At 45.6% G+C, this 25915-nt stretch overlaps 1 protein-coding gene and 1 pseudogene across 1 annotated transcript; one reads left to right on the top strand and one right to left on the bottom strand.

The window, feature by feature from the left end:
- Window positions 1-207: 207 nt before the first annotated feature.
- Window positions 208-14243, bottom strand: LOC133370636 (cytochrome P450 2G1-like). The gene is made up of 9 exons (XM_061597226.1): window positions 14011-14243; window positions 10528-10690; window positions 10281-10430; window positions 9651-9811; window positions 8554-8730; window positions 7344-7485; window positions 5699-5886; window positions 3213-3354; window positions 208-753 (listed from the first exon to the last, which is right to left on the bottom strand). The coding sequence occupies exons 1-9, from the start codon at window positions 14188-14190 to the stop codon at window positions 572-574; spliced, it is 1485 nt and encodes a 494-aa protein (XP_061453210.1). The 5' UTR covers window positions 14191-14243; the 3' UTR covers window positions 208-571.
- LOC133370637 (cytochrome P450 2G1-like) overlaps window positions 12755-25915 on the top strand; it is a 26354-nt pseudogene continuing 13193 nt past the window's right edge.

Below are 25915 nucleotides of genomic sequence, written 5' to 3'. Positions count from 1 at the left end.
CCGGTTGAAGGCTGCACATTGCTTTCTTAATTGGACCTTCCGGTCACATCACTTGTGGTCATTGATCTCCGGGTCAGACTAGAGGCCGATGGGCCACAGCAACTGGCCAGGAGGACCCATGGTTGCGTTCTCTCATGTTGGTTCTTCAGACTGACAAACATGCCAGCAAACAACAAACCAGAAATCCAGAGGCACATGCTAGAAGGGTTATGTTTTTTACAAAGGTATAATTTCCAGGCTTAACACACATCCATAACATTATTTTACAAAGAGGATAAATTCAAGAGGGACCCAAGACCGTCACGTTCAGCAAGGGATAGGAAGGGCTGCAGCAATGGCAAGAGCTTCCTGCCTGGGCGCCTTCCAAAGGCAGCCCAATCCACTTGTGGGAACAAGGCTTAATTTGACCTGAAAAACTGGAAACCACCCCTTTAAAAGTCCCTGGTGAGAGCCAGGAAAGGGAACCAGAGCCCACCCCTCTCCCTGTGCAGCTGCGGAAGGCAGCTTGTGCCAGAGCACAGCAGGGAGGGAGAGAAGACGTTCTGCATTTGGTCTCCAGGCCTCTCTCCCCTCAACGGGGGAGGATGTAGAGCTGATAGAAGGGGGGGATGTTGGCAAAGCCACTCTCCTGGGGGGTGAGGTCAATGTCCTGGGGGGCTAGAGGGGACTTGAGCTGGAAGCTCTGCAGGATGGTGGTGAAAAAGAGGAAGAGCTCCATCCGGGCCAAGGCTTCCCCGAGGCATATCCGCTTCCCTGCAAGGCAAAAGGGGGAAAGATCAGCAGGGAAGTGAACAGCAAGTCTTTGGGTTGAAACACTTTCTGAGGTAGGACAGAGCAGCAAACCTCCCTGACGTGTGGAGCAAGTGGCTGATTTATTCCATGGGAATTGCTTGTGCATTCAAAGAGACAATGGAGCAACTTGGGTCCAGGATAGAAGGACCGCCTGAGCTCTTCTAGCCCACTCCAATCACTAAGATAACCCGGAGGAGTGCTGATAATTGTCTGCCGTGTTAGGGAGGCCGGACGGGGCTCAATTAGACTTCAGGCATTTTGTGTCACTGGTCCCAGGCTGTGGAGCCATCTTCCAGCAGAGGTTTGGCAGAGGCACCCTCGCCTTGTACTGTCAGGTGTCTTTTGAAGAGCTGTTAATGCCAACAGGCCTTTGTAGCTGTATAATGTGTATTTTTTTAAAAAATAGGGAGTCACTTTCATGATTATTTGTACTGTTCTTAAGGGTGTTTTATTGTTCTGCACTACACTGATATAATATGGCTGTGTAGAATTAATTCTATAACTAAACAAACTAAGGGAGGAAGGGCATGATAAAAGTTTATAAAATCATGCTTGGTGTGGTAGGGGAGGAGGGGTCTCCAACAGCACTAGAACCCAATCTGGGGGTGTGTGGTTAAGGTGTTGGACTACAACCTGGGAGACCAGGGTTCGAATCCCCACACAGCCACGAAGCTCCCTGGGTGACCGTGGGCCAGTCACTGCCTCTCAGCCTCAGAGGAAGGCAATGGGAAACCCCCTCTGAATACCGCTTACCATGAAAACCCTATTCGTAGGGTCGCCGTAAGTTGGGATCGACTTGAAGGCAGGCCATTTCCATTTTTCATCCAACAAAACTGATGGGCAGTAGATCAGGGCAACAAAACAAAGGGCTCATCTACACTGTGGTTTACTGTGTGTTTGGTGCTACTCACATCTCCTTTTAATTCTCATGGTTCACATGACGTTACCAGCAAACAGAAGCTATCATGCACTTTCCCCCCTGTAAATCCGTGCTAACCCAATCAGCTGATAATACGAAAAGTTTAGAACAATATGGCTCCACTCCGCTCCACACATCTTTGCAGATGGTTTGCTTCGATGATTTCTAGTGGGCGGGTGGATCATCACTTTCAGTTATTCCCCGTTCTCCGCCCACTAACTCTGCCTTGAATGCCATGTTGTTTCCGGCGGTTTATCCAGCAACTTCCAACTGCTCTGTACTCCCCCTTCACAGTTTGCTGCAGCCCTCCCTCCTTTCCTCTCTTTCTCCCCGAATAAACTTCCTTCGCTCCTTATAACTAGCGATGGGAATTGCCATTGGATTTTATCATTCTTTCTCATATTTTCTATCTTTGCGGAGAGAATTTTGAAGTAACATCTCTCTGAACTTGGTTTCTGATCTTTCTTTCTAAAAAATCTAAGTGGATTTTTTTAAAGTCGCCCCAAAAATATTAATATTAATGTCAATATTTCAAAGAAAATATCAATATCAATATTGGTATTTTCTCAAAATATTAATATTTTGAGAAAATAACGATATTGATACTGGTATTTTCTCAAAATATTGATATTTCTTTAAAATATTTATATATTTGTTTTTCCTGTGGGGAAAAATTAACTCAGAAAAAGCAAGGGGCAGCAGAAAAGGGGGGGGCAGATGACCCCACTTCTTTTCAACCACCAAACTTCAGGAAACAGTGGGGCAGGAGGGGGTGGAAATACTGCACAGGTCAAAAATATTTGCACATGCCCAGCAAGTGAGTAACTGGAAGGAGTAAAAATTTAAAATTAGAGGATGGGGCCACAAGGAAACAGTGACACTAATCCTTCCCAGAGGAATGCCTACTTATGTGAATGGAAAACAACAGATTTGAAGCTACCATTGAGAACGAAGTGTGGACCTTGCAAATCTATCACAACGGTAAAAGCAGTGTATTTGCTACGAAGAAATGCTCCCATGTGGATAAGCCCAAACTCTTTCTTCATACTCTTTGTGTGTGAGAGAGTCTGGCTTACAGAATTTGGTTGCCACAAGATATGGTGAATGACACCCGCTTAGATAGCTTTTAAAGGGGGACTCACCTTATTGGTGAAGAGGAAGGATGCCTATGCACAGGTGCTAGTCATACCAGCTAGATCACGGGTAGTCAATGTGGTGCCCTCCAGGCATTGTTGGACTCCAGCCCAATGTCTATGGTGCATGCTTTGACAAACACCCCCAATATCCCATCCCATCAGGCCATTCCTACATTAGAGACTCCCCCCAGTACATTTTGCCCATATTTTCATCCTCGACTCTCTACAATTCTTTTGCACATTTATTTGTGGGGGGGAGGGGCTGAGGAGGTTTCCTTCTGTCCTTGTTCTATCCCACTTGCTACTACAATCCCTCAGGAGGTGGAGGTGATGCTTCTCATGCGCAAAAGGAGGAAGGGAGCTACCTGAGGAGAATGGCACGAAAGCATCGTTCTTCTTGAAACGTCCGTTCTCATCCAGGAAATTCCCTGGGTGAAAAGCATTTGGGCTTTTAAACTTTGTGGGGTCATGCAGGACAGAGTTGAGTATGGTGAAGACTTCTGTTCCCTAGGAAAAAGAGAGAGAGATGTTGAGATCAGAACCCTATGGAACTTCCCTCCAAATGATCTCCGCCAGGCCCCCTCTACAATGAGCTTCCTCTGGGCCATGAAGACCTGGCTCTTCAGGCAGGCCTTTGGAGTGGGCTAGATTTTAACATCACTGCTTTTAGATTTTAATGTTATTGTATTGATGTGTCATTTTGTGCTATTTTGCCTATTTTGTACGTCGCCCAGAGTGACTGGTTAGACAGCCAGATGGGCGACTAAGAAATCCAATAAATAAATAAATAAAACAAGTAAGAACTGCAAAGATTCAGCCCTCAGCTGGTGGACTGCCAGCCACATTTGACCACCAAGTAACTCCTCCCTGTCACATCTACAGATAGCCGTGGCTGGATGTGAAGGAGCTGTGTGGGTAGTTGACCCACAGGAGTATCATCTGATCCAGCCAGGGGGTCAGCTGCCCTAGAGGGCCATCACAGTACCAGTTCAGCTGAGCTACAGAAGCATCATTGTGGGCACATGTCTTGGGTCGGGAAGGAGTTCCACTTTTGGCTGCGGCTGAGCTTAAGCCAACAGAAGGGCTGGCCCTACCATTAGGCAGAGTGAGGTATCTGCCTCAAGCAGCAGATGCTGGAGGGGGAGGAGTGGTGGCGAGGTGTTGGAGGGTAGAGCTGCATGTGTGTGTTTGACTCATATCCCCTGCCCTGCACCACTTAGCCTGCTGCCCTCAAGTGATGTGGAAATCGCTGCCCCATCAATAGTGTTGGAAAGTAAGATTCAACAGCCAGTCCTGTTGGCTTCTGTACATGGATTGGGAGTGGGGACACCTCTTAGCCTTCACCTCAGGCAGAAAGATGTCTTGGGCCAGCCGGTGGGGCAAATTGGCTCCGCCTTTGCTACATGAATGCCTAAGAAATTGCGGAGACTTTTAGGCAAGGAGATCTCAATAGATCAGACCATGGAGCCATCTGGTCCAGTGTGAAGTTTGTGGCTGTGACAGCCTCCCCACCAGGGCTGTGGGCAGGACCTTGCAGGCCCCAGAGTGGCTCTGCTCATCCCAGGCAGCCATTTGGTCTCGTCCTCAGTAGGAAAGGCTGGAAAGGCTTCCTGTTAGCGATGGGCAAATGGGTCAATCTCATATCTTCCCAGTCTTAAAGTCAGTTCCCCACATTTCCACACCAGTTTGTAATTTTGTTTTTTTAAATGTTCTCATGGAAACTCAACAGGATTTTAGTCCAAATTTCTGCTAATATGCACATTTTTGTCTGCAATTTTGCCTTCTACACATTCAGGTCTTTGGAGTTTAATTTTCTCTTTGTTTCTAGTCAGGTGGGGAGAAGTTGGGTTTTGTTTTTATGTGTAGTTTAACTATTTTAGGATGTTTTGATTCTTGTTTTTATATTTGCTTTTAATGTAAGTCATCTCAAGTTTTCAATTTGGAAAAAAGTGACTAATAAATATAATAATTTTGCAAAGCAATTTCCCCTGATTTAACAGATTTTGTATGTTATTTTCATTAATAGATACACTGTATGCACATATTAACCTAGTAAATGCATTTGTGTACACATTATGTGGCTGGATAACTGCATTACAGAATTTGTAGAAGTGCAAGTTTTGAAGGATGGCTACGTTTTGCTATGTGTATTGTTTTGGAAAGTGTGAATTAGAAAGGTTCAACTCCAAATGCACATAGCATCAAGTTTTTCCTTCATCCCTCCTTCCTGTTCAAGCTGGGCCTCTGCCCGATGGGCAGTGGCTGTTAGCAGCCTTAGCCAACCTGGTGCCCTTCCAATGTGTTGGAAGGGCCGCGGCTCCCATCAGCCGCAGCCAGCATGGCCACCCCAAACTTCTAGGAGGGTACCAGGTTGGGGAAGGTTAGTTAACAGCATCTCTTGGAGACAACAGTCCGCCTTGAGCGTGTCCAATCCTCTTCTTCTATTAAATAGCTGTCAAGGACAGTGTCCATCACCACATCCTGTTTCCACAGGCTGATTCTGTGCCAAGTGAAGAATCTCTGCTGCATTTTGCATACCGCTGTTGGCTGCAAGGCACAAGCCCGCTGTGAATGTTGTTAATCTTCCTTGTCCTTCCCTGTCCCTTTTCCCTCATGTGTCGTGCCTTTTACATTGTTAGCCTAAGAGCAGTTATTTAACTTTTGTAAATTGTATTGTTTTATTGATGTCTTTTATATTGTATTTTTATATTTGTGTTTCTTGTAAGCCGCCTGGAGGGCCTTTGGCTGAAAGGAGGGGTATAAATAAATGGTAATGATAATAATCTCTCAAAGAAAACACCCTGCAGTGTTCCACCCACTGCTGTTCTCTGCCCTGCCATGCGTCCTGTACCTTGGGAATGATGTAGCCTCTGAATTCTGTGTCACGGGTCACCGCGTGGGGCACATTCATGGGGATGAGGTCACTGACCCTCTGCACTTCATGGATGACGGCATCCACATATGGCATCTGGCTCCGGTCTTCAATGTTTGGGACACGGTTCTGGCCAATCACTCTGTCAATTTCCTCATGCATCTTTGCTGTCGAATGTATTGAGATAATGTACTTCGATTTCGAACACCCAAATGCAGTTCAGTTTCCAGAGCCAACATAGCTAAATGGATCCTCCATGCTCGTAAGAACATATATGAAGAGCCTGCTGGATCAGGCCAAAGGGGGCCCATCGTAGTCCAGCATCCTGTACTCACAGTGGCCAACCACGTGCCCCTATGGGAAGCTGCAAGCAGGACCCAAGTGCAAGACCACTCTCTCCACTTGCAGTTCCCAGCAACTGGTATGCAGAGTCCTAATGCCTCCAACAGTAAAAGCAGAACATCATGGCTAGCCGCCATTGGTTGCCTTATCCTCCATGAATTAGTCTAATCCTATTTTAAAGCCATCCAAGTTGGTGGCCATCAATGCCTCCTGTGGGAGTAAATTCCAAAGTTTAACTATGCACTGATGAGAAAAAGTACTTTTGTCTGTCCTGAATCTTCCAACATTTAACTTCCTTGAATGTCCGCAGGTTCTAGTGTTAAGAGATACTTTTATTCACCTCCATTATGTCCCCTCACTTTTTCTCTAGATTAAAAGCCCCAGACGTGGTAACCTTTCCCCACAGGGAAGCTGCACTATCTCCTTGATCATTTTGGTTGTGTTTTCTGAACCCTTTCCCGGGTTCACCAATATTGGTGAGGCAACCAGAATTCCAAGTATAGTCTCACCATAGGCTTATTTATTTAATCTTAGAAACCTACTAAAAATAGTCTTGAAGCAACTTACAATAAAAAACACAGATCTCATACTTCTGTATTGAGGCATTATGATGCTGGCAGTTTTATTTTCAATCTCTTTTCTAATGATCCCTAACATGGGATTTGCCTTTTTCAGAGGCAGTGTACATCTGGGTATCAACTGCTGGGGGAAACAGGGCAGGGCTGTAGCTATTGTGACTGTGGGCTTCCTGGCTGGCCACTCCTGGGAACAGGATGCTGGGCTAGACAGATCTGCTTGCCCTGATCCAGCATGGAGAGTTTTTACGGCCAAGGGACATGTTTCCTTGGAGCTCTTTAAAAAGCTCAGAGTTGAAAGGTGGCAACTCCAAAACAAACATAGCTACATACAGAAACACACACATAGCACTCAGCTCCTTATATCAGCCTTCCCCAACCTGGAGTAGTCCAGATATTTTGGGCAACAATGCCCATCAGCCCCAGGCAGCACAAAACAATTGGAGGGCACCAGGCTGGGCGAAGTCTGCCTTAGTTCAGAGCTTGGAAAAGTTACTTTTTTGAACTACAACTCCCACCAGCCCAATCCAGTGGCCATGCTGGCTGGGGCTGATGAGAGTTGTAGTTCAAAAAAGTAACTTTTCTATTAGTTACCCTCTATGAAGCTTGGGAATGCTATTTCCAGACCTGGTGAGACATGCCAGGGTGGATTTTAACAGCCAAGGCTGCAGTGGGCTAGCAGGTTCCTGGAGCTTCCCCCTCTTTACCTTGCACCTCGGGGTATTTCATCAGGAGCAGGAAGCCGTATCTCAGGGTGGAGCTGACCGTTTCCGTCCCAGCAAAGAACAAGTTGAGCGTGGTGAGTTCCATGTTCTTGACACTGAATTCGCTGGATGGGTTGTCTTTCTCCTGAAGGCCATTAAGAAATGAACATCAGTAGAAGATTTCTAATTGAGCAGCAGCACCTTGCAAGGACTAACTTGCCCACAATGTGGTGGGAGGCTGTCTCTTGTGTCTTGAGGGTCAGCAGAAACTAGGCAAGTTAGACAGGTGGCACCCCATTAGATCATAACTGCTTTTTAATGTACACTGGAGATGCAAAGCAAAGGATTATGTATTAGGTTTAGTTGGGCCAACTTAGGGACCCTTCAAATGTCCTTTTTGGTGTGTATTTATAATTCTTTGTGCTCATCATAAATGCAATCACGCTTTCAATGCTGCTTGTGCATGCAGACATTTTGGGGCGGTCATGCTGCCTCACTTCTCATCCATGCATATTCTGTAACTTCCTGCTGAAATCCCATAACCTCCCCACACCATGTTTGGGGTTATTTTTGTCCCACTTTTCTTGTGCGATGGCCCCTTCAGACAGCTATAATGCACTGGGGAAGCATCGCAGAATAAATCCACCACAAATGCCTTATTATTGTGTCAAGAACATGCTGCACAATACGCCTGCGAGGAAATGCCAGGCTGGAGAGGCCATTGAGCTGGCAAGGGTGTGTGCAAAGTTCTGGATTTCACTGAACTTCACATCAGGATGGCACTTCTACAAGCCCATCAAGGGCAAGCTGGGCTGTCAAGTGACTGAAATAGCGGCACACCTGATCATGGTGTGTTCCCAAAGATTATTAGCATTGTGGTCATTTGTCCATGAGTGTTTTGCAAAGCTCAACTGCGGTTAGAAATATTTTCACTGCTTATTCTGAGTATTTTACTAAAACTTTTGCACTGGTAAGCAGACAGTTACAGTGTCTATGAAGTTGGCAATCTTAATTTAAGCCGTTATCTCTTCTTCTTTTTAAAGGAAATGGTGCATTGCCATTCCCTGGGATATCTCTTGCAAGGCGTAAAAGCCAGGGCATCTTCTTGTGTCAGCAGCAGGGTCTGCAGAGCCCTAGTGGCAAGCCAGGAGTCTTGTCAGTGTTGTGCGAGCCTAGAGCTCCACCCACCCCACTTCATACTCCACCAAGGTACCTTTTCCATCTGGATGAGGAAGCAGTCGATGAAGTCACGAGGGGCGTTGGGGTCAAGGGTCTCCTTGTTCTTCTTCACTCTTCTGGCAATGAAGACTCTCATGTCTTCCAGGATGTCATAGATCTTGGTGTGGGGCCCCGGAAAGTACTTCAAGAAGCTGGCATATATGTCGTAGAACTGCATGAGGAGAGAAAATGCACCAGCAGGTGACCTGTAATCCCCCCTTAGGATCAGTAGAGCTTCCTTGGCTTGTTTCTGGCCCTGGGAGGGCTTATGGAGTCATTAGCAAGGGGCATCAAACGGCCCCCTTTGCCTCACTCTAGTCTAATGTTTTGTTTACCCCAAATCTGTTGGTGAACCTCCTATGTTGCTGTGAAATCACAGAATATTCACAAACATTTGAATTGTTTTGGATGAAGAACGTTGACAATGAATGCAGCTTTGGTTTAAGAAGGGTGAAAGGTCAGTTTGGGAGGGTAAAAACTTTACTACAGCCCCAGAGACAGGAGAGGCTTTATGCTGTGGGCAGATGGGGTATGGAGAGGCAGGGAAGCTGGAGGGCAAAGGGCTTCATATGTACTTCTTTTACAGATGTACTGTATACACCTCCCATTAATATCAAGGAGTTTCAGGGTGGCCAACAGTAAGCAACCACAACAACAAAATCATAAAACAAAAAATAAAACTAGACAAGAATAAAAGAGTAGGTCCATTTGCACTGTAAAGCTTTTAGGAGGGAAAAAGGGGGTTACGTGGTGACGGAAAGGCATCCAAGCAGGCGCTGCCAGATCAGCTGATATCATAAAACCCAACTGGCTTCAACATGTCCCTCCCCCAACCTGGTGCCCTCCTGATGTCTCCAGATGCTGCTGGGCTCCAGCCGCTGTCAGCCACAGCTGCCAGCATTGCCAATCTTCAGGGATGATGGGAGTTGGAGTGCAGCAACATCTGGTGGGCCAAGGCTGAGGAAGGGTGCTCTAGTGGGTGGAAGCCCCTCTCATGGGGGGGCCCTTCCAGCAGGTGGTGGTCTCTCTTCTTCTGCCTCCTTTTCCCCACAAGCATACCGGGGTGGTGGTGGCAGGGGTTGAGGAAGGTACCTGAGCCCAGGCTGTGCTCATCTCTCGGAAGGCGTCGTTCATCATCTTCATCAGGTCCTGGAACTCCTTGTCCTCATAGTCAAAGCGGTTACCAAAGACAATGGAGCAGATCACATTGGAGACAGCCCGGCTGAGGAAGAAGGTGGGTTCGAAAGGCTTCTCTGGAGAGGAAAAAGGAAGGCAAGGCGCGGTGGGCTAAAGGGGCCGTGATGTCTCAGGAAGGGGAACAACTGCAAAGCCCCCTCACGACCAACCCTTGAAAGATCACCTTCTGCCATACCTGGCCTTTAAGTCCCCATCGGGAGGCCTTGCTCTGAGTGCCCCCTCCCACATGAAGTCTGATTCCGACGGGGTGAGCCTGGGCACAATTTCTCTTTCCCAGTCCCTTTTCACTGTTTCCCTAGCCCCATATATTTGGGGTGGTATATATGCTCTAAATCTCCAGCCTTTCTTCTCTACCCATCGTTGTTCTTGAGCTCAAAAGCCGTCATCACCTTTGGGAGAAAAAGTCTCTCCCACCCCCACCCCCACCCCCACCCCCACCCCCCAGCCTGTCTTGGCTTCAGAGCTTGGGGTCCCGCCGGGCTGGTGGGGCTGAGCTCCTTCCTGCCCTCCTCCTGGCCTACTCACCGTTGGTCTTACGAAATTCCTCCAGCAGGAACTGAGCCTCCTCCTGGATGCGCTGCTCAATGCTTTTCTTCCCCATGCCAAAATTCCTCAAGATGGTGAGAGAGAAACGGCGCAGCTGTTTCCAGCGTTCTCCTTCGGCAAACACCACCCCTGGGGAAACAGAAGAGGAACTGAATGGTGCCAAGACACAGCGGGCAGGATGCCCTTCGTGCCAACCAGGCCAACCAGGACGCTTCCGCCTCCTCACCATAATCGTTGAAGGTCCTTTGCAACGTAGGCATGGTTTTCCTTCCGCTGAATTCTTCTGCCTTGTCTATCAGGGCCTCCTTCACAGCATCATGTCCACATAAGACCACAATTGGACGATTTCCAAAATAGACAGTGAACACTGGGCCATATTTATCATACAACTGCACAAGAAAAAGACCGAAGGCTTCTTTGAAAAAAAAATTTTTTTTTAATGGAACAATCTTTAATCCACTGCTTCTCTTTTTACAATTCATTGCCACTATTACCATCGCTAATGTCATGAATTGATTTTGTCTGATCCAGCAGGGCAACTGTAACATCTCTCTCCTCTCAGATGTTCCATATTAGAAGATGAGTACCAAATTTCCACCGGCTCTAATTTTTGTAAAAAGAGAGGTGCCAGGCAGGATTCAAGGCTTCTCTGAATTCAGCCTTTCTGACTTGGGCATCATTATCCCTAAATTGAGGTGCACATGCAGACACTAACAACCTTCACCAATGAGGCACTCAACACATGTTCAGAGGGCCTCAAACCATTCTGTCTTGGCATGGAAATCCTGTTTATTAAGCATTGAGACAAAATACATGACAGTGAGTAGGTGTTCCTTTTTTTGTTTTGATGGAACTGATACAATTTCGAGACTGTCATGACTCACACAAATGGGACATGCAGGTGGACAGTTTTCTTGGTTTAATGGCATTTCTGGCACAATCCTCTTGTGGTTTCAGTAGAAATGGCTGTCATGGCATATTTTGAAATGGCTCTGACACAGGATCGGAACTGCTGGGAGTCCTGGCTTAGAGTCCCCCTTCAGTTATTAATCAACTGGGTGAGCAGAGGGATGAACTTTAATCTACACATCAGATAGGAGAATGGCTCATCCAATACTTTTATTTTTACTTTAAAGCAGGTGCTGGGGGTGGGGGGAGTGATCAAAGCAGTGGGCCACAGGGACGGGGGCTTCTCCTTCTTCCATGGACCGTTTTCCTGATCAAAATGCTTTCCAGCTGCTTTTCTTTTTGTAGAGGAAAAGAAACCACAAGACCTCAAAAAGACGACTTACAGCTGCCTTGGGGATCCTGTTGCTGGAACAGAGAGGCAGCGTATCCATATTTAAATAAATGCATACATTTAATAAATAAGACTCCAGGAAAACCTGAAAAGAAACCATCACTATGTTCAGTTGACGCACAACCATTTAGTCACCAAGGGGGAGAAAAGTGTGAGTATCAAAGGGAGGTGCTACTTAACAATCTCCTGGGCTCCTGCTGGGAGGAAGGGCAGGATATAAATCAAATAATAAATCAATAAATAAAATCTCCGCATCATGTAAGGGGTCTTTGTGATGTTCCTATATATTAGTGTATATATGGTAAGTGCTGGTTGTTTAGAGTATACATGGTAAGTAGTGAAAGAGGAGGGGGAGTGAATGGGCAATAGAATGCTTGATGATTGGCTGAATGTTTCAAATGGCTGACAGTATAAATGAAAGGATGACAGGTAAATCTGGGGGAATGTGAGGTGGTGAATTGTGGAATCTGGGGGGAGAAGAGAAAGAGTGGGTTGCTTGGTGGGGTTTAGAGAGTTGTTTACCAGGAGGGAGGTGGAGTTCGGATTAGTATTGAGTAAAACCATATGCTTATGTGCCTTAAGAAGAAATCTTGTTAATCTTGTTAGCTTTGTTATCTTTAATAAATACTTAATTTGGTTTACCAAAGGCCTGATCCTTGGCTGGGGTTTCACAGACCAGAAGGGAGGGTAAGGTAATGACCAAGGCTGAAGGGGAACTGTAACAAATGGTGGCAGCGGTGAAGAGAGTAACAATACCAGTATTCAGAGTCTCTGGGAATACTAGTATTGGGACGTTACTGGTGGTTGCTTAGCAGGGGGATCTGTTGAGATCTGTGCTAGAGCGGATAGGGAAACCATAAGAGAGAGCGGTCCGGACTGGTGGAGTCCCTGGTGGTGCCTAGAGACAGGCAGTAGCCACGCGCAGGTAGGAACCTGACAGGGAGAGCCAGGGAAGGACGCATCACAGTCTTCTCAAAGGCAGAGCAAATATTGAAAGGTGAACTTTGAAAGCTACTCAGACGTGCTTTTGATGAGACTCTTTGCTGTGGACTGAATTGTTGGATTACCTGGAAGCTGTGTGTAGAAATGGGCAGGGGCTGAAGATTACGCTTGGAAACAAAACTTACATCCAAATTTAGAATTTCCAAAAGGCCAAAAACCAAACCGGTTTGGGAAATTTAAAAAGGGGGTGGTGGAAAAGAAAACACATGTTTGTTTTAAATAGTACTTTGGGGAGTTAGCAACAATAATGCTTAGCATGTCGTGTACATAGCACGCTTGTTGGGTGCTGAAAGTGCTTCACATTAAATACGTACAACAACCTGGTGAAGGTAGGCAAATGATTTTACTACTATTACTGACAGTAATACTGCTGCTGTTACCTCCTTAGATTTGGAAAGCATTTTAGAGTCTTTTATTTGCGTGTGCTTTCTCAACAGTCAGATACTTGGCAAAATTGGTCATAAGAGTATTCAGCAATTTTTAAAATTATTAAGTTAAGTTGGAGTCGCAGCAAGCAAGATTCCCTGTTTCATAGATCTTCAGTCAAAAGAGTTCTAGGAAGTGTGAAAGTTTACATATAGATCCAAAGCTGACGGGAGCCGATCCAGCAAAAGGGTATCAAGTGTGTCAGCTATCCTTTTGGGTGGGCAGGGCACCCACCCATGTGACCTACTGAACTAGAGACAAGCAGGCTGGCAGAGGGCTATAGGGAGATGGATGGAGGAGCTTGGCTTAGGGGGAGATATATACAGGAATATCTAGAAAATCAGAGGGAGGTGCAGACGTGCTTAGTTGGAGGAAAATGCAAAGGAAGGAGCATATCTTGTGCATATTCCTGTGCACGAGAAAGGATGGAAATAGAAGAGGAACAAGACAGAGGCAAGCAGATGCCTCAATGAATCCTGAGAAGTTTGGATTTGCCATTGCATCCTGGACGCCCCTGCTGCTCTCTTCCAAGCAGGATAGGGGAGAAATTTGGTTCAGTTGGCATTTAACGGTGAATTTACCAAATTCACACTTTCCAAAACAATATGCAGACCAAAACACAGCCATTCTTCCAAATTCTCACTCATCTGAATTTTGCAGGGCAGCTCCCCAGCCAAGCAACATGAATCAAAATGCATGTATTGAGGAAAGGGTGTGTAAAGATGAATAGACTAGTGAACATAACACACAAAAGGCATTATATTAGAGGAAACGGCTTGCAATAATATGTACATTAGTCAAAACTGCATACAAAAATGTGTTTATTAGGAGAAATTTGCACTAAAATGCTGAAGAATTTTCATAAGGACTTTTTTTAAGTTGCAAATTGCTGCAGACATGTGGAGAATTTAAGACAGGACAAATGAGCGAGCTGGAATTGACAGATCCTTCTATCCCTACTTCCAAGGAACACCAACTCACCTTGAGGAGGGATTTCAAGGTTTCTGATGACTTGAGCTGTAGGAAATTCCCGATCACAGGCAAGGGAGTGGGTCCCGGGGGTAACTTCCCCTTGCACGATATTTTCCTCTTAGTTGACACAACTACAAGGTAGGACAGGTAGATAATAAGGATGACAGTGACGATGCCAGCCAGGTCCATGATGGGGGTGACCACCCGCTCTGCACAGTGTGGGCAACTGCCCCGTTGTGTCAGGGTTCTAGGTATTTAACAAGGGCTGTATTTGGCTCCACCTTCTGCATTATGTAACTGCACGAGGCAAACATGTCGAGTGCTTTAATCTCTGAACTGTGTGCCAAATTTCATAATCTCTTTTCTGGTTAAACAGTATTGTGTGAATGTTTGATCTAGAGGGCACCAGAACTTTTGCGTCCATATTCTTGGTGTTTGGCACATAACATCATTTCTCTGTTATCTTCTCTTAGCCTTTTTTTAATCAGTTGTATTTCCCAAACTCAGCAGCATAAGTCAGACATAATGCTCTGGCTGCCTCTGGCCTCCTCTGAGAATTGCTTGTTTTCCACAGTTCTTGAACACAAGCCCATCACTTTTTCTTGGAAGGGGATGCCAAAAACACACACTCAATCATCAAGCCCTAAAACAGAGGGGAGGAACGTTCAAGGGCCAAGCCTGGAAGTCTTCCTGGTTTTGTTGCATTTGAAAACAAGGGCTATGTACTGGATTTGGCTGAGCAGCGAGCCAAATCGGGCCTCTTTGGAGGCATTTGGGCCTCAGCTGAGTCAGGCTGAGGTAGCCCCAGATGTCTACAGTTTGGGTTGGGCAGCCCACAGTGATCTGCAGCTGTCAGGGGGCAGAGTGTCAGACAGAAAGGAGAGGCAGGCCTGCGCAGGAAGGAGGTCAAACATGAAAGGTATCTCTTTGTGGGAGAAATTTCATCCTTTTAATTGCAAAAGCATAACATTGCTCAAACAAAGATTTGTATTTCACCTATATTGAACCAGTGAAAATACAAATAATTGCACTTCTGGGTGTGTGTTTTTTTAATGAAACTAACTGGAAGAACAAACTGAGCATGCTCAATTGCCAAATAACCAGAAGGAGTGGAAATGTTAAATTTGAGGGTGTGCTCTTTAGGAAACGGCGTGATTGATCCTTCCCCTCTGTGTGAATAGAAAATGCAGTGTTTGCAGCTGGCATTGAGCCCTTATCATTTGCAAATGGAAAACAGAAAACAGATTGGCCCTCCTTGGGACCATGGGATCAGGAGGGTTGTGCACAGCCCCATTGAAAACAATACAAATAGTGGCCACACTGGCCATAAAAATCAATAAAATCCCACAGAAGGTAAACACCTCTAGAACTAACCAAACAAAGATGTGTGGGAGAACACAGGTAAATAATCATAATGGAGCCCTCTTTGCCTGGTGCCCAAAAGTCAACAAAGTGGGCACCAGGAAACCCTTTCTGGGGAGGGACATTCCATGGATGGGACACCACAGCTGGAAAAGCCACTTTCCCATCGCCACCTGCCTGACTTCACACAACAGAGGGGAGTTGCAGGTGCAGGACTCAGATACATAACACAGGCAGGCTGATGTGGTAGGAGACCACCCTTCAGGTTGTCAGCTCTGGAAGCCATTTAGGGCTTAAAAACCTGCTTTTATCAATCTGTTTTTTCCCCCTTGGAAAAAATATTGTTATTAAAATCAATATTTTGAACATAAATGTCAATACATTGAAGGAAATATTGACAAAATTATTGATATTAATATCAATATTTTAAACACAGATTTTAAAATCCATTCATTCATCATTTTATTTGCATGCCACCTTTCCACAAAAGAAAATTGTGCTCAAAGTGGCTTACAATGAGGTGAACAGAAGCACATCTCAACAACAACAATTGCAAAAACAATTTCCCAATAACAAAAAATAATAAAACAGTAACGTAACAGCAAATATAACAGGAAACAAAAACAACTTTTCAATATCATGAACACAGCAACATGATATCTCTTGGCAGGCAACGTTACGCTTTCTGGCAATAGCAAAAATAAGAAGAGAATTCTGACAGTTTCACTTGAGATAGCCACAGAAATCACTACATAAAAATCTGATCAGCAATGACAGCAAATAAGCTAATTAATGGAACTATTGGTACCAAATCCAAACTGGGTGGAATTCTAGCATATCCCTAGTCTGGATCCTGGAGTGATTTTTAGCTCCTCCAGAAAAAAAGTGAAATTAGGACATTGGAGTTTATGCCCCTCGGACTCCTTCAGGACCAGACAGCAAAATGTAACTGCGTAGATAAGACTGCACCAGCATTTATTCTATAACACTCCCCAGGGCAGAAATCCAAGGCACATAAAAACAGGATAGAAAGCAAACCTCAAGCGCCCTAGGATAAGTAACATTCAGCTTAGAACATCCTCGATACTGCTGGTGTAAATCCTCCCCCCACTCCCACTCCAGCGGGTGCCCTCATGGGCCAATCCCAGGAGGTTTACGCCTCTTAGCAAAACACTCACCGAGGAGGACAGGGTGGCTCTGATAACCTCCCATTTGGGGCTTAAAACTGCAGCCAGTGCAAAATGTGGGAGCAGCCTACCTTCTGAATGAGGTCACCAACCAGAATCATTTTACTCTGGTTCTTAAAGTTCTGCACACACTGCCACTCCATTTCCAGGCTGAATTCAGGGTTTTACAGATGATGAATAAAGCTCTGAATAACTTGGGGCTGAAATGCTTTGGGGAGCACCTGCCCCCAGGAGTGTAGCAAGACAATTTTCATTGGGGGGGGGAGACAGAGACAAAAATTGGGGAGGGCAGGAGTGTTGGGGCATTGGTCACTAGAAAAGAGGTTTCTGGGAGGAAGTTTTCATTGGTAATGTCAAAAATAAACTCCAGTTTATGCATTTTAATTAGGAACTGTGACTTGAAGTTTACAAACAAGCAAATTAATTTAAATACAACATTTTCCACATGCAAAATAGTTGTGTAAATTAAATAACAGTGACTAGGAAGTAAATCTATACTGTGCAAGTCATCCTACCATAATGATCTGAACTGCTAATAATATATAATGCGCTGTGATTTCTCTGCAAACTTGCAAAGGAACTGTTCACTTCAAATGCCTTCAAATATGTTACTTTCAAAAGCCAAGATTGCTTTTCTCTGATGAAGCACTGAACACCTGCATGGTGCCAGCACGTGTCAAAGTTGAGAATGAATTTTCACACACAGCTGTAGATGCACCAGAGGTGAATCCCGCAGCATACAAAGTGTACGTGTGTGGAAAGGCTTCCTTGTGCAGGTACAATGTTTTAGTCAGTTCATGAAATGTGCGTTCAGTTCTCCTGAGGCAGATACTTCCCGGAACTAACTACCCTGGTCTCCGTTGCCATGCCAGGAAAGCAATTAAGAGAAGTTTCAGTTTAGAAATGAAATTAATGCCTATAAACATCACTTTTCATAAGGAAATGCTTGACAGCATGTCACACAAGAACTATACGACTCTCCGAACTACAGGTGCTGGCATCAACTGTTCAAGGACCCAATTTCTGCTCTACAGAAAGGTCCTGGGCCAGCCAGCTAATGCAGCTTCTGATGGCTCTACCAGCAAATGTCACATGCCCTGTTTTGATAGTACATAGGTTTGCATGGGAAAAGTTAAATAAAAGTTAAATTCTTTACAATGATTTGCACAGTTGGGTGAAGATCTAAAACTGTTGCAACTATGGCTCTAGCCACATTATACTCTTCAAAACTATTTTGAAATGGAACCGGATTGGAAGGATTGAAAGGATATCTTTTTCAACTTTTTAAATCAACTGGGGAAGAAATGCCCCCCAGACACGCACATGCACACATTAGTCTCTCTCCTTATTGCCTGGGCTAAGGTAGGAAGGTCTCATTAGGATTCCTGGGCCTTGGAGAGCCAGCTCACTCAGGAGGGCTGAGTTTCGATTCTCAGATTGTTTCGGAAAGTGCGAATTTGATAGATTCAGCTGGAAATGCAAACTGGATTAAAGTTCTCGCCCATCCCTACTCAGGGGTGGGAGCTCCTCTGCATTCCACCCCCAGCAATGGTACATTTGGCTGAGATGGTAGGACAGACATTTTCTATCGTGCTCCTCCCGACTTTGGAACTCCCTCCCCCTGGAAATAAGAACATAAGAACATAAGAAGAGCCTGCTGGATCAGGCCAGTGGCCCATCTAGTCCAGCATCCTGTTCTCACAGTGGCCAACCAGGTGCCTGGGGGAAGCCCGCAAGCAGGACCCGAGTGCAAGAACACTCTCCCCTCCAGAGGCTTCCGGCAACTGGTTTTCAGAAGCATGCTGCCTCTGACTAGGGTGGCAGAGCATAGCCATCACGGCTAGTAGCCATTGATAGCCCTGTCCTCCATGAATTTGTCTAATCTTCTTTTAAAGCCATCCAAGCTGGTGGCCATTACTGCATCTTGTGGGAGCAAATTCCACAGTTTAACTATGCGCTGAGTAAAGAAGTACTTCCTTTTGTTTGTCCTGAATCTTCCAACATTCAGCTTCTTTGAATGTCCATGAGTTCTAGTATTATGAGAGAGGGAGAATAACTTTTCTCTATCCACTTTCTCAATGCCATGCATAATTTTATACACTTCTATCATGTCTCCTCTGACCCGCCTTTTCTCTAAACTAAAAAGCCCCAAATGCTGCAACCTTTCCTCGTAAGGGAGTCGCTCCATCCCCTTGATCATTCTGGTTGCCCTCTTCTGAACTTTTTCCAACTCTAGAATATCCTTTTTGAGATGAGGCGACCAGAACTGTACACAGTATTCCAAATGCGGCCGCACCATAGATTTATACAACGGCATTATGATATCGGCTGTTTTATTTTCAATACCTTTCCTAATTATCGCTAGCATGGAATTTGCCTTTTTCACAGCTGCCGCACACTGGGTCGACATTTTCATCGTGCTGTCCACTACAACCCCGAGGTCTCTCTCCTGGTCAGTCACCGCCAGTTCAGACCCCATGAGCGTATATGTGAAATTAAGATTTTTTGCTCCAATATGCATAATTTTACACTTGTTTATATTGAATAGCATTTGCCATTTTTCCGCCCATTCACTCAGTTTGGAGAGGTCTTTTTGGAGCTCTTCGCAATCCCTTTTTGTTTTAACAACCCTGAACAATTTAGTGTCGTCAGCAAACTTGGCCACTTCACTGCTCACTCCTAATTCTAGGTCATTAATGAACAAGTTGAAAAGTACAGGTCCCAATACCGATCCTTGAGGGACTCCACTTTCTACAGCCCTCCATTGGGAGAACTGTCCATTTATTCCTACTCTCTGCTTTCTGCTTCTTAACCAATTCCTTATCCACAAGAGGACCTCTCCTCTTATTCCATGACTGCTAAGCTTCCTCAGAAGTCTTTGGTGAGGTACCTTGTCAAAAGCTTTTTGAAAGTCTAAGTACACTATGTCCACTGGATCACCTCTATCTATATGCTTGTTGACACTCTCAAAGAATTCTAATAGGTTACTGAGACAGGACTTTCCCTTGCAGAAGCCATGCTGGCTCTGCTTCAGCAAGGCTTGTTCTTCTATGTGCTTAGTTAATCTAGCTTTAATAATACTTTCTACCAGTTTTCCAGGGACAGAAGTTAAGCTAACTGGCCTGTAATTTCTGGGATCCCCTCTGGATCCCTTTTTGAATATTGGCGTTACATTTGCCACTTTCCAGTCCTCAGGCACGGAGGAGGACCCGAGGGACAAGTTACATATTTTAGTTAGCAGATCAGCAATTTCACATCTGAGTTCTTTGAGAACTCTCGGGTGGATGCCATCCGGGCCCGGTGATTTCTCAGTTTTTATATTGTCCATTAAGCCTAGAACTTCCTCTCTCGTTACCACTATTTGTCTCAGTTCCTCAGAATCCCTTCCTACAAATGTTAGTTCAGGTTCAGGGATCTGCCCTATATCTTCCACTGTGAAGACAGATGCAAAGAATTCATTTAGCTTCTCTGCAATCTCCTTATCGTTCTTTAGTACACCTTTGACTCCCTTATCATCCAAGGGTCCAATTGTCTCCCTAGATGGTCTCCTGCTTTGAATGTATTTATAGAATTTTTTGTTGTTAGTTTTTATGTTCTTAGCAATGTGCTCCTCAAATTCTTTTTTAGCATCCCTTATTGTCTTCTTGCATTTCTTTTGCCAGAGTTTGTGTTCTTTTTTATTTTCTTCATTTGGACAAGACTTCCATTTTCTGAAGGAAGACTTTTTGCCTCTAAGAGCTTCCTTGACTTTGCTCGTTAACCATGCTGGCATCTTCTTGGCCCTGGCGGTACCTTTTCTGATCTGCGGTATGCACTCCAGTTGAGCTTCTAATATAGTGTTTTTCAACAACTTCCAAATCTAGTTGGCGCTTACACTGCTGGCTTTTAGATGCCATGTTAATGTCTGGCTGTTCAATCAGGCTGTTGGGCAGTTGTTACCACTCTCATTTGAGATTGTTTTAAGTGCTATTTCTATTGAATTCTTATAGCGCTGTTGTGTTTTCAGAAAATTGTTTAGTTTTGTGGAATTTTATCATCCGTAGATTTGTGGATGTGGGATGGAGTAGAAATGGATAAAATAAAGCAACAGAAGCTCTTTGGTAAATCAATGGAGATCTTGGGCTTTTCATGTAAAATCAGTGTAAAATCAACCAACCTTTCTTGCCTTTCTTCAGCTGCATATTTCACATTCATCCTGCCACAATGTGACGTTCCTCCCCTTTCTCATTCCTCCATTTTATGGTGGAGTCAGTTCACCTTTACTCCCTTTCTAGTCAGCAGTGGGATTGCATGAAACCTTTGTAAGTTAATCAATTGTGAAATGCAGATTATAGTTGGGTTTGAACTCTTCTGACCTGCTGGTACAGAGAGGGAAGATTGAACTGATTGAACAATCAAACCAAAGTTGGAGTGGCAATATTTTTTGGGGGTAACAATAAATTAGTGGGAGATGGGGAGGTGCGTCCAAGGATTCCTTGTATGTCTTTCATGGGCTACCTAAGAGTATTGCCTCAGCATTCCTCTTAAAATTGCAACTGATTACCTGCATTTGGTAATTGGCATGCATGAATATGGAATACTTGGCAGCATCTGACAGTCGACATACAATGGCACCTGGTATTCCAGCCATGGCACTTGACAACAGTGTGTGGTATTTCTTACAGCTGGTAGCCAAAGACGTTTTTTATTTGATGCATGTCAAAATCACGATAATCACAAAATGTTAAGAACAAGAATGTCAAAATGCTTAAGCACTCAAACGTTGAATGTTGGGATAAAATTTAACATCCGGGTTCACAGTTTGGCATTGACAGGATATGCATAGCAAAATGGGAAATGTTTGCAAATAGCTAGGGATACCCGTTTGAGCTTTAAGTCTGTCATTTCAGCAGGAGCTGGTCCCAATCCAAGACAAGCTTCCTTCCTTCTCCCGTGCTGCTGATTCAAGGGTCAGCTTGTGGAGCTCACAGCTCTGGTTTCAAAGCCACTCATACCTTCTGGCAACCCCAAAACGTCCAGCGTGTGCCTAAGCCCGAGGAGGGGCAGGTTTAGCTTGCATGTCTCTCTCTCCTTCAAGTCCATCTAGTCGGGGAGGGAGAGGAGCCCCCCATTGCTTTGATCCTTTTGCCTCAGAGCACACAGCCTGGAGGTGTAACCCCCAAGGGCTGCCTGTCAGCAGTGGCTGTAGTTGCCCCAGACTCTCACATGTACATGCGCTTGTGCACACATGCAGCACATGTGCAGACTGGCCAAGGAGGGAGGTTACTGCCACTCTGTGCGCATTCAATGACCCATCTCAAGACTGGGAAAGGAGTGATTGATTTGCATCTCCATTAGCGTGCTGGGTTTTCTATTATCTACTTTTAAAATGTATATATATATCTTACTGCTGCCACACCCAAAATCAATGAAATCTTGCAGCAGGAGAGGGAGAAAAATGTGCTTGGAAGTCAGCCTCAGGTCCCTGCACAATGGGTTAGTCACCACTATAACCTGGGGTGACAGATTTAAAAAGCAAATACATTTTAATTGGTAGAATAGGATGAATCTGTTGGCTGTTTAAACCCCCCCCCCTTTGAGTCCCTGGCCCCGTTTTGTTTCCCCTCTGCAAGCCCCTTTGGGGTCACCCTTTCAGGATGAAGCAACAAGGAGGCTGATGGGATTTTACACATTAGGGTGGCTGCCCACAACCTGGCACCCTCCAGATGTTCTTGACTACAACTCCCATCAGCCCCAGCATCATACGGCTGTGCTGGGCTGATGAGCAGTGCCGTTCCAAAACACCTAGAGGGCACACTGTCGGGGAAGGCTGACTTAAACACTAACAAATGTATTGTGGTATTAGTCTTTAAGGTGCCACAAGGATTACCTCCAGCATTCTACGAGCCAATCAGTAAGAAAGGGGAGTGTGTTGGCCACTGAGAAGAGTCTTCTAACATGCTTCCTTGTCCTTTCCTGCTGATTGGAGCCAGTTAGAGTGAAAGGAGGCAAGTCAGCCACCAAGAAGACTCTTTCATTTGCTAATTAGGAGAATTGTATTATTTTATTGATGTATTATGTTCTATTGATGTATTGCTATATTTGTGTTTTTTGTAAGCTGCCTCGAGGGCCTTTTGGCCATAAGGCGGGGTATAAATTTAATAAATAATAATAATAATAATAATTTCTCTCCCCTTTCATGCTGATTAGGGCATCTATTGTTGTGGGGGGAAGGCGTTAACTAGGATCTCATTCTCAACTCAGCGCAAAGAAGAGTGTATGTGGCTGTCATGAAGGGACCCTGCTGTGCACCACAGAAGCTTTACAGCCTGGGAGTTGGGAGCAAAAGGCACGTGACGGGCAACATTTCTGGGCAGGGCTGGACACAAATTGTGTTTACCAAAGAGTTAACTTTGCTGTAAAGGGACAGATTTCCAGGGCTGGCACCAATCCTGCTGGTTGGCTTTCATTTCAGTACACTATCAGTCCTCTGTATCGGAGCAGGTGTGGCTCTGTTACCCACAAGTCCCGGGATAAACGTCTCCCGGTTTCTTTAGCCTCCATGGAGCTGGGAGAAAGTCTCCTGGCCTTGCTGGTGGTGTGTACTTCGACCTTGGTCCTCCTCTCGGCATGGAGTCAAATGGTGCAGAGAAGGCAGCTGCCCCCGGGGCCCACCCCCCTGCCCATCCTGGGCAATTTGCTGGAGCTGAAGGCCCATGATATGCTCACGTCGTTCAAGAAGGTAAGTGGGGGAAGCTTCCAGCTTTGCAATGGAGCTGCCTTAGTCCTGCCAGGTCAGACGATTTGGCCATCCAGCCCAGCTCCATCTGCTCAAAGCCTCAGGCTGAGAGGGAACGTTTTTGTCACCGGCCACCTCTGATGCCAGGGATTGAACCTGGGATCTTCTGCATGCAGGCAAACCAAGTGCTCTGCTGTAGCCCCTTCCCATGATGCTCTTCTCCCAGAGACTCATGAGAACAACTTCCACGGGGAAAATCATGAGGGCTAGAGCCGTGTAAAAAATAAATAAATAAATAAAACTGGATGAACAAGATTCCAACCCCCTCCTCCATTCAGAGCCATTTTCTCTTTCCTACTCTTGTGCTCTGTTCTGAACTGTTAGTTTACCTGACATCTGCATCCACATTTTTCCATCAAGTCTGTGTGTGTGTGTGCGTGTGTGTTCCTGTTTATTGCATCTCCTGGATGAGCCTGAAACCCTGACTCTAAATAGATGGTATAGCTCTTCCTCATTTTCCTTCTTTTAAGGAATATTTTGCACCTTATCTTTTTCGTTCGTTTTATTTTCTCTCTTAAATTTATTTATTTATTTAACACTTTTCAGTGTTGGCCATTTTTACTCAAGGGCTGGTTTACCATCTTATGAGGGAGAAAAGCATTGCCCACTAGCAAATGTCAGACTCTTTAATGAATTGAAAGTGGTCCACCAATGTGCTTTAATCAGCTGGGACTATTACCTTCCTCTGGCTACAAGCCAGGGTGCGCTGCCCAGGGAGTGAGCCAAGAAGGGAGTATTGAATTACCTGGGCACACCTATTCCCAAGGGGTGCAGCTCTTTGAAAGGGTATCACATTACCTCTCGGGGAATGTGTCAAGGCCAGTTCCGGGTGTGGGGTGGGGTGTGGCCCTTTCTGGGGCAGAAGAACCCCATCCCCCCCTTTGGATGGGGCTGTTGTGGCAAAGACAGAGACCCAAGGGATTTACTGCTGGGGTTCTGGGCATGTAAATCCCTTGAGCTGAGCTGGGGCAGTTGCAGAATAATTGGCGGCGCTTTGGAAGGCGACACAGAAGCAGCAAAGTGAGACTGCGGCCTGCTGTTGGTTTGAGTTGCATTGTTGTGAAAGCAGCCAGCAGTCTCTGGGTGGAGCACCTGGAGGATTATGCCCACTAGAACGTGGAGGGAGCATTGCTCAGCAGAAGAGCACATGTACGGCATGCAAAAGCCTCAGCAAGTGCAACTGGTGGCACCTCAGGTCAAATGTGGGATGGGGTGGGATGACCTTAGCTTAAGACCTCAGGGAGTATGACACTGCGCAAGATCAGCCTTCCTGAACCTGGTACCGTCTAGGTGTTTTGGTGACGGCCCCAGCCAGGACAGCAGTTCCTCCATCAGTCCCAGCATTAAACGGCCATGCTGGGTGGGGCTGATGAGAGTTGTAGTCCAAAACATCTGGAGGGCACCAGGCTGGGGAAGCCTACAACAGGTGGGTCAGTGGCATGAGGTAAAGGCTAGCACAGACATGTCTCAGGAGGGATCACCAACGCATTGTCTGGTACCTGTTGCAGCTAAGAGACCAGTATGGACCAGTGTTCACTGTTCACTTGGGTCCCCGTCGGGTGGTCATCCTGTACGGATACGAAGCCATCAAGGAAGCCCTGGTGGACCACACTGAAGAGTTCAGTGGCAGAGGACACTTGGCCACAGTGGACGACTTTGTTCAGGGTTTGGGTGAGTTTCAAAGAAACCAGACCATGATTTCTGCCATAGCAGGAAAGGAAAAAAATATGTGTTTGTCATGATTGGTCTTCCCTATGAAGGGCATCAGCAGAGCCACTCCCAATAACTATTCCAACTGAAGCATTTCTCCAAAGACTGTTTTGTTCCCTGAGAATTTCATCTGCTGTAAGGCCTCACCTTAGTTTGCTTTTGGAACTCTTGTTATTTATGCAGTTCTCCAAGGAGCTCTTACCGCAACCTCTTGGTGTCAGCATCTCGACACTTGCCAGTGGCCCTGATTGCCTAGAGGGCCTCAGGGGAGAAATCAGTGAGTGATTGAGGTGAAACTGTGTAACTCTAAAATCACACTAAGAGTTTGGAGATGGAGTTTGAAAATCAACAGGAAGAGAGACTGGCCTTATGAACCACTCAGCAGAACCACATTGGCAGATTAACTGGCCATCAAGGTCATCCAGTGGAACCAAAGGGGGAGTGCTAATCTATAAACTGTGGAGTTCATAGAGTTTCCCTTTCTTTCCTCTTATTCAGTTGTGTAGTGGCAAATTCAGAAGTGCAGGGTCCCTTCATGATAGTCACAGCCGCACCCCTTTAACCCTTATTTTGCTGCTGGGTTGAGAATGAGATCTTTGTTAATGCCTTCTCCCACAACAACAGATGTCTCTAGGAGCCAATAAGCATGAAAAGGGAGAGTGTTAGCTACTGAGAAGCGTGTTCTCAGTGGCTGACTCAACTCCTTTCACTCTGAGTGGCACCAAGCAGCAGGAAAGGACAAGGAAGCATGTGAGAAGACTCTTCTCAGAGGCTAACACACTCCCTTTTCCTGCTGATTGACCTGTGGGATGCTGGAGTCAGAGGGACCCTGCTGGGACCCTGGTCCCAAAGAAGTAAAGGGTCTAAGACACACACA

Source organism: Rhineura floridana, chromosome 15, assembly GCF_030035675.1.
Source record: "Rhineura floridana isolate rRhiFlo1 chromosome 15, rRhiFlo1.hap2, whole genome shotgun sequence".
NCBI classification, from domain to species: Eukaryota; Metazoa; Chordata; class Lepidosauria; order Squamata; family Rhineuridae; genus Rhineura; species Rhineura floridana.
The sequence above is the reverse complement of the archived record's forward strand: the minus strand, read 5'-3'. Positions and strand labels throughout refer to the sequence as shown.

Bases quoted from the DNA above. Each gene is read 5' to 3' on its own strand.
- LOC133370636 (XM_061597226.1), bottom strand. From the start codon at position 14,190: ATGGACCTGGCTGGCATCGTCACTGTCATCCTTATTATCTACCTGTCC. The intron at 10,691-14,010 runs GTGAGTTGGTGT...TTTCTTGTGCAG, and splicing joins CCTTGAAATCCCTCCTCAAG to TTGTATGATAAATATGGCCC. The intron at 10,431-10,527 runs GTGAGGAGGCGG...CTGTTTCCCCAG, and splicing joins AAGGACCTTCAACGATTATG to GGGTGGTGTTTGCCGAAGGA.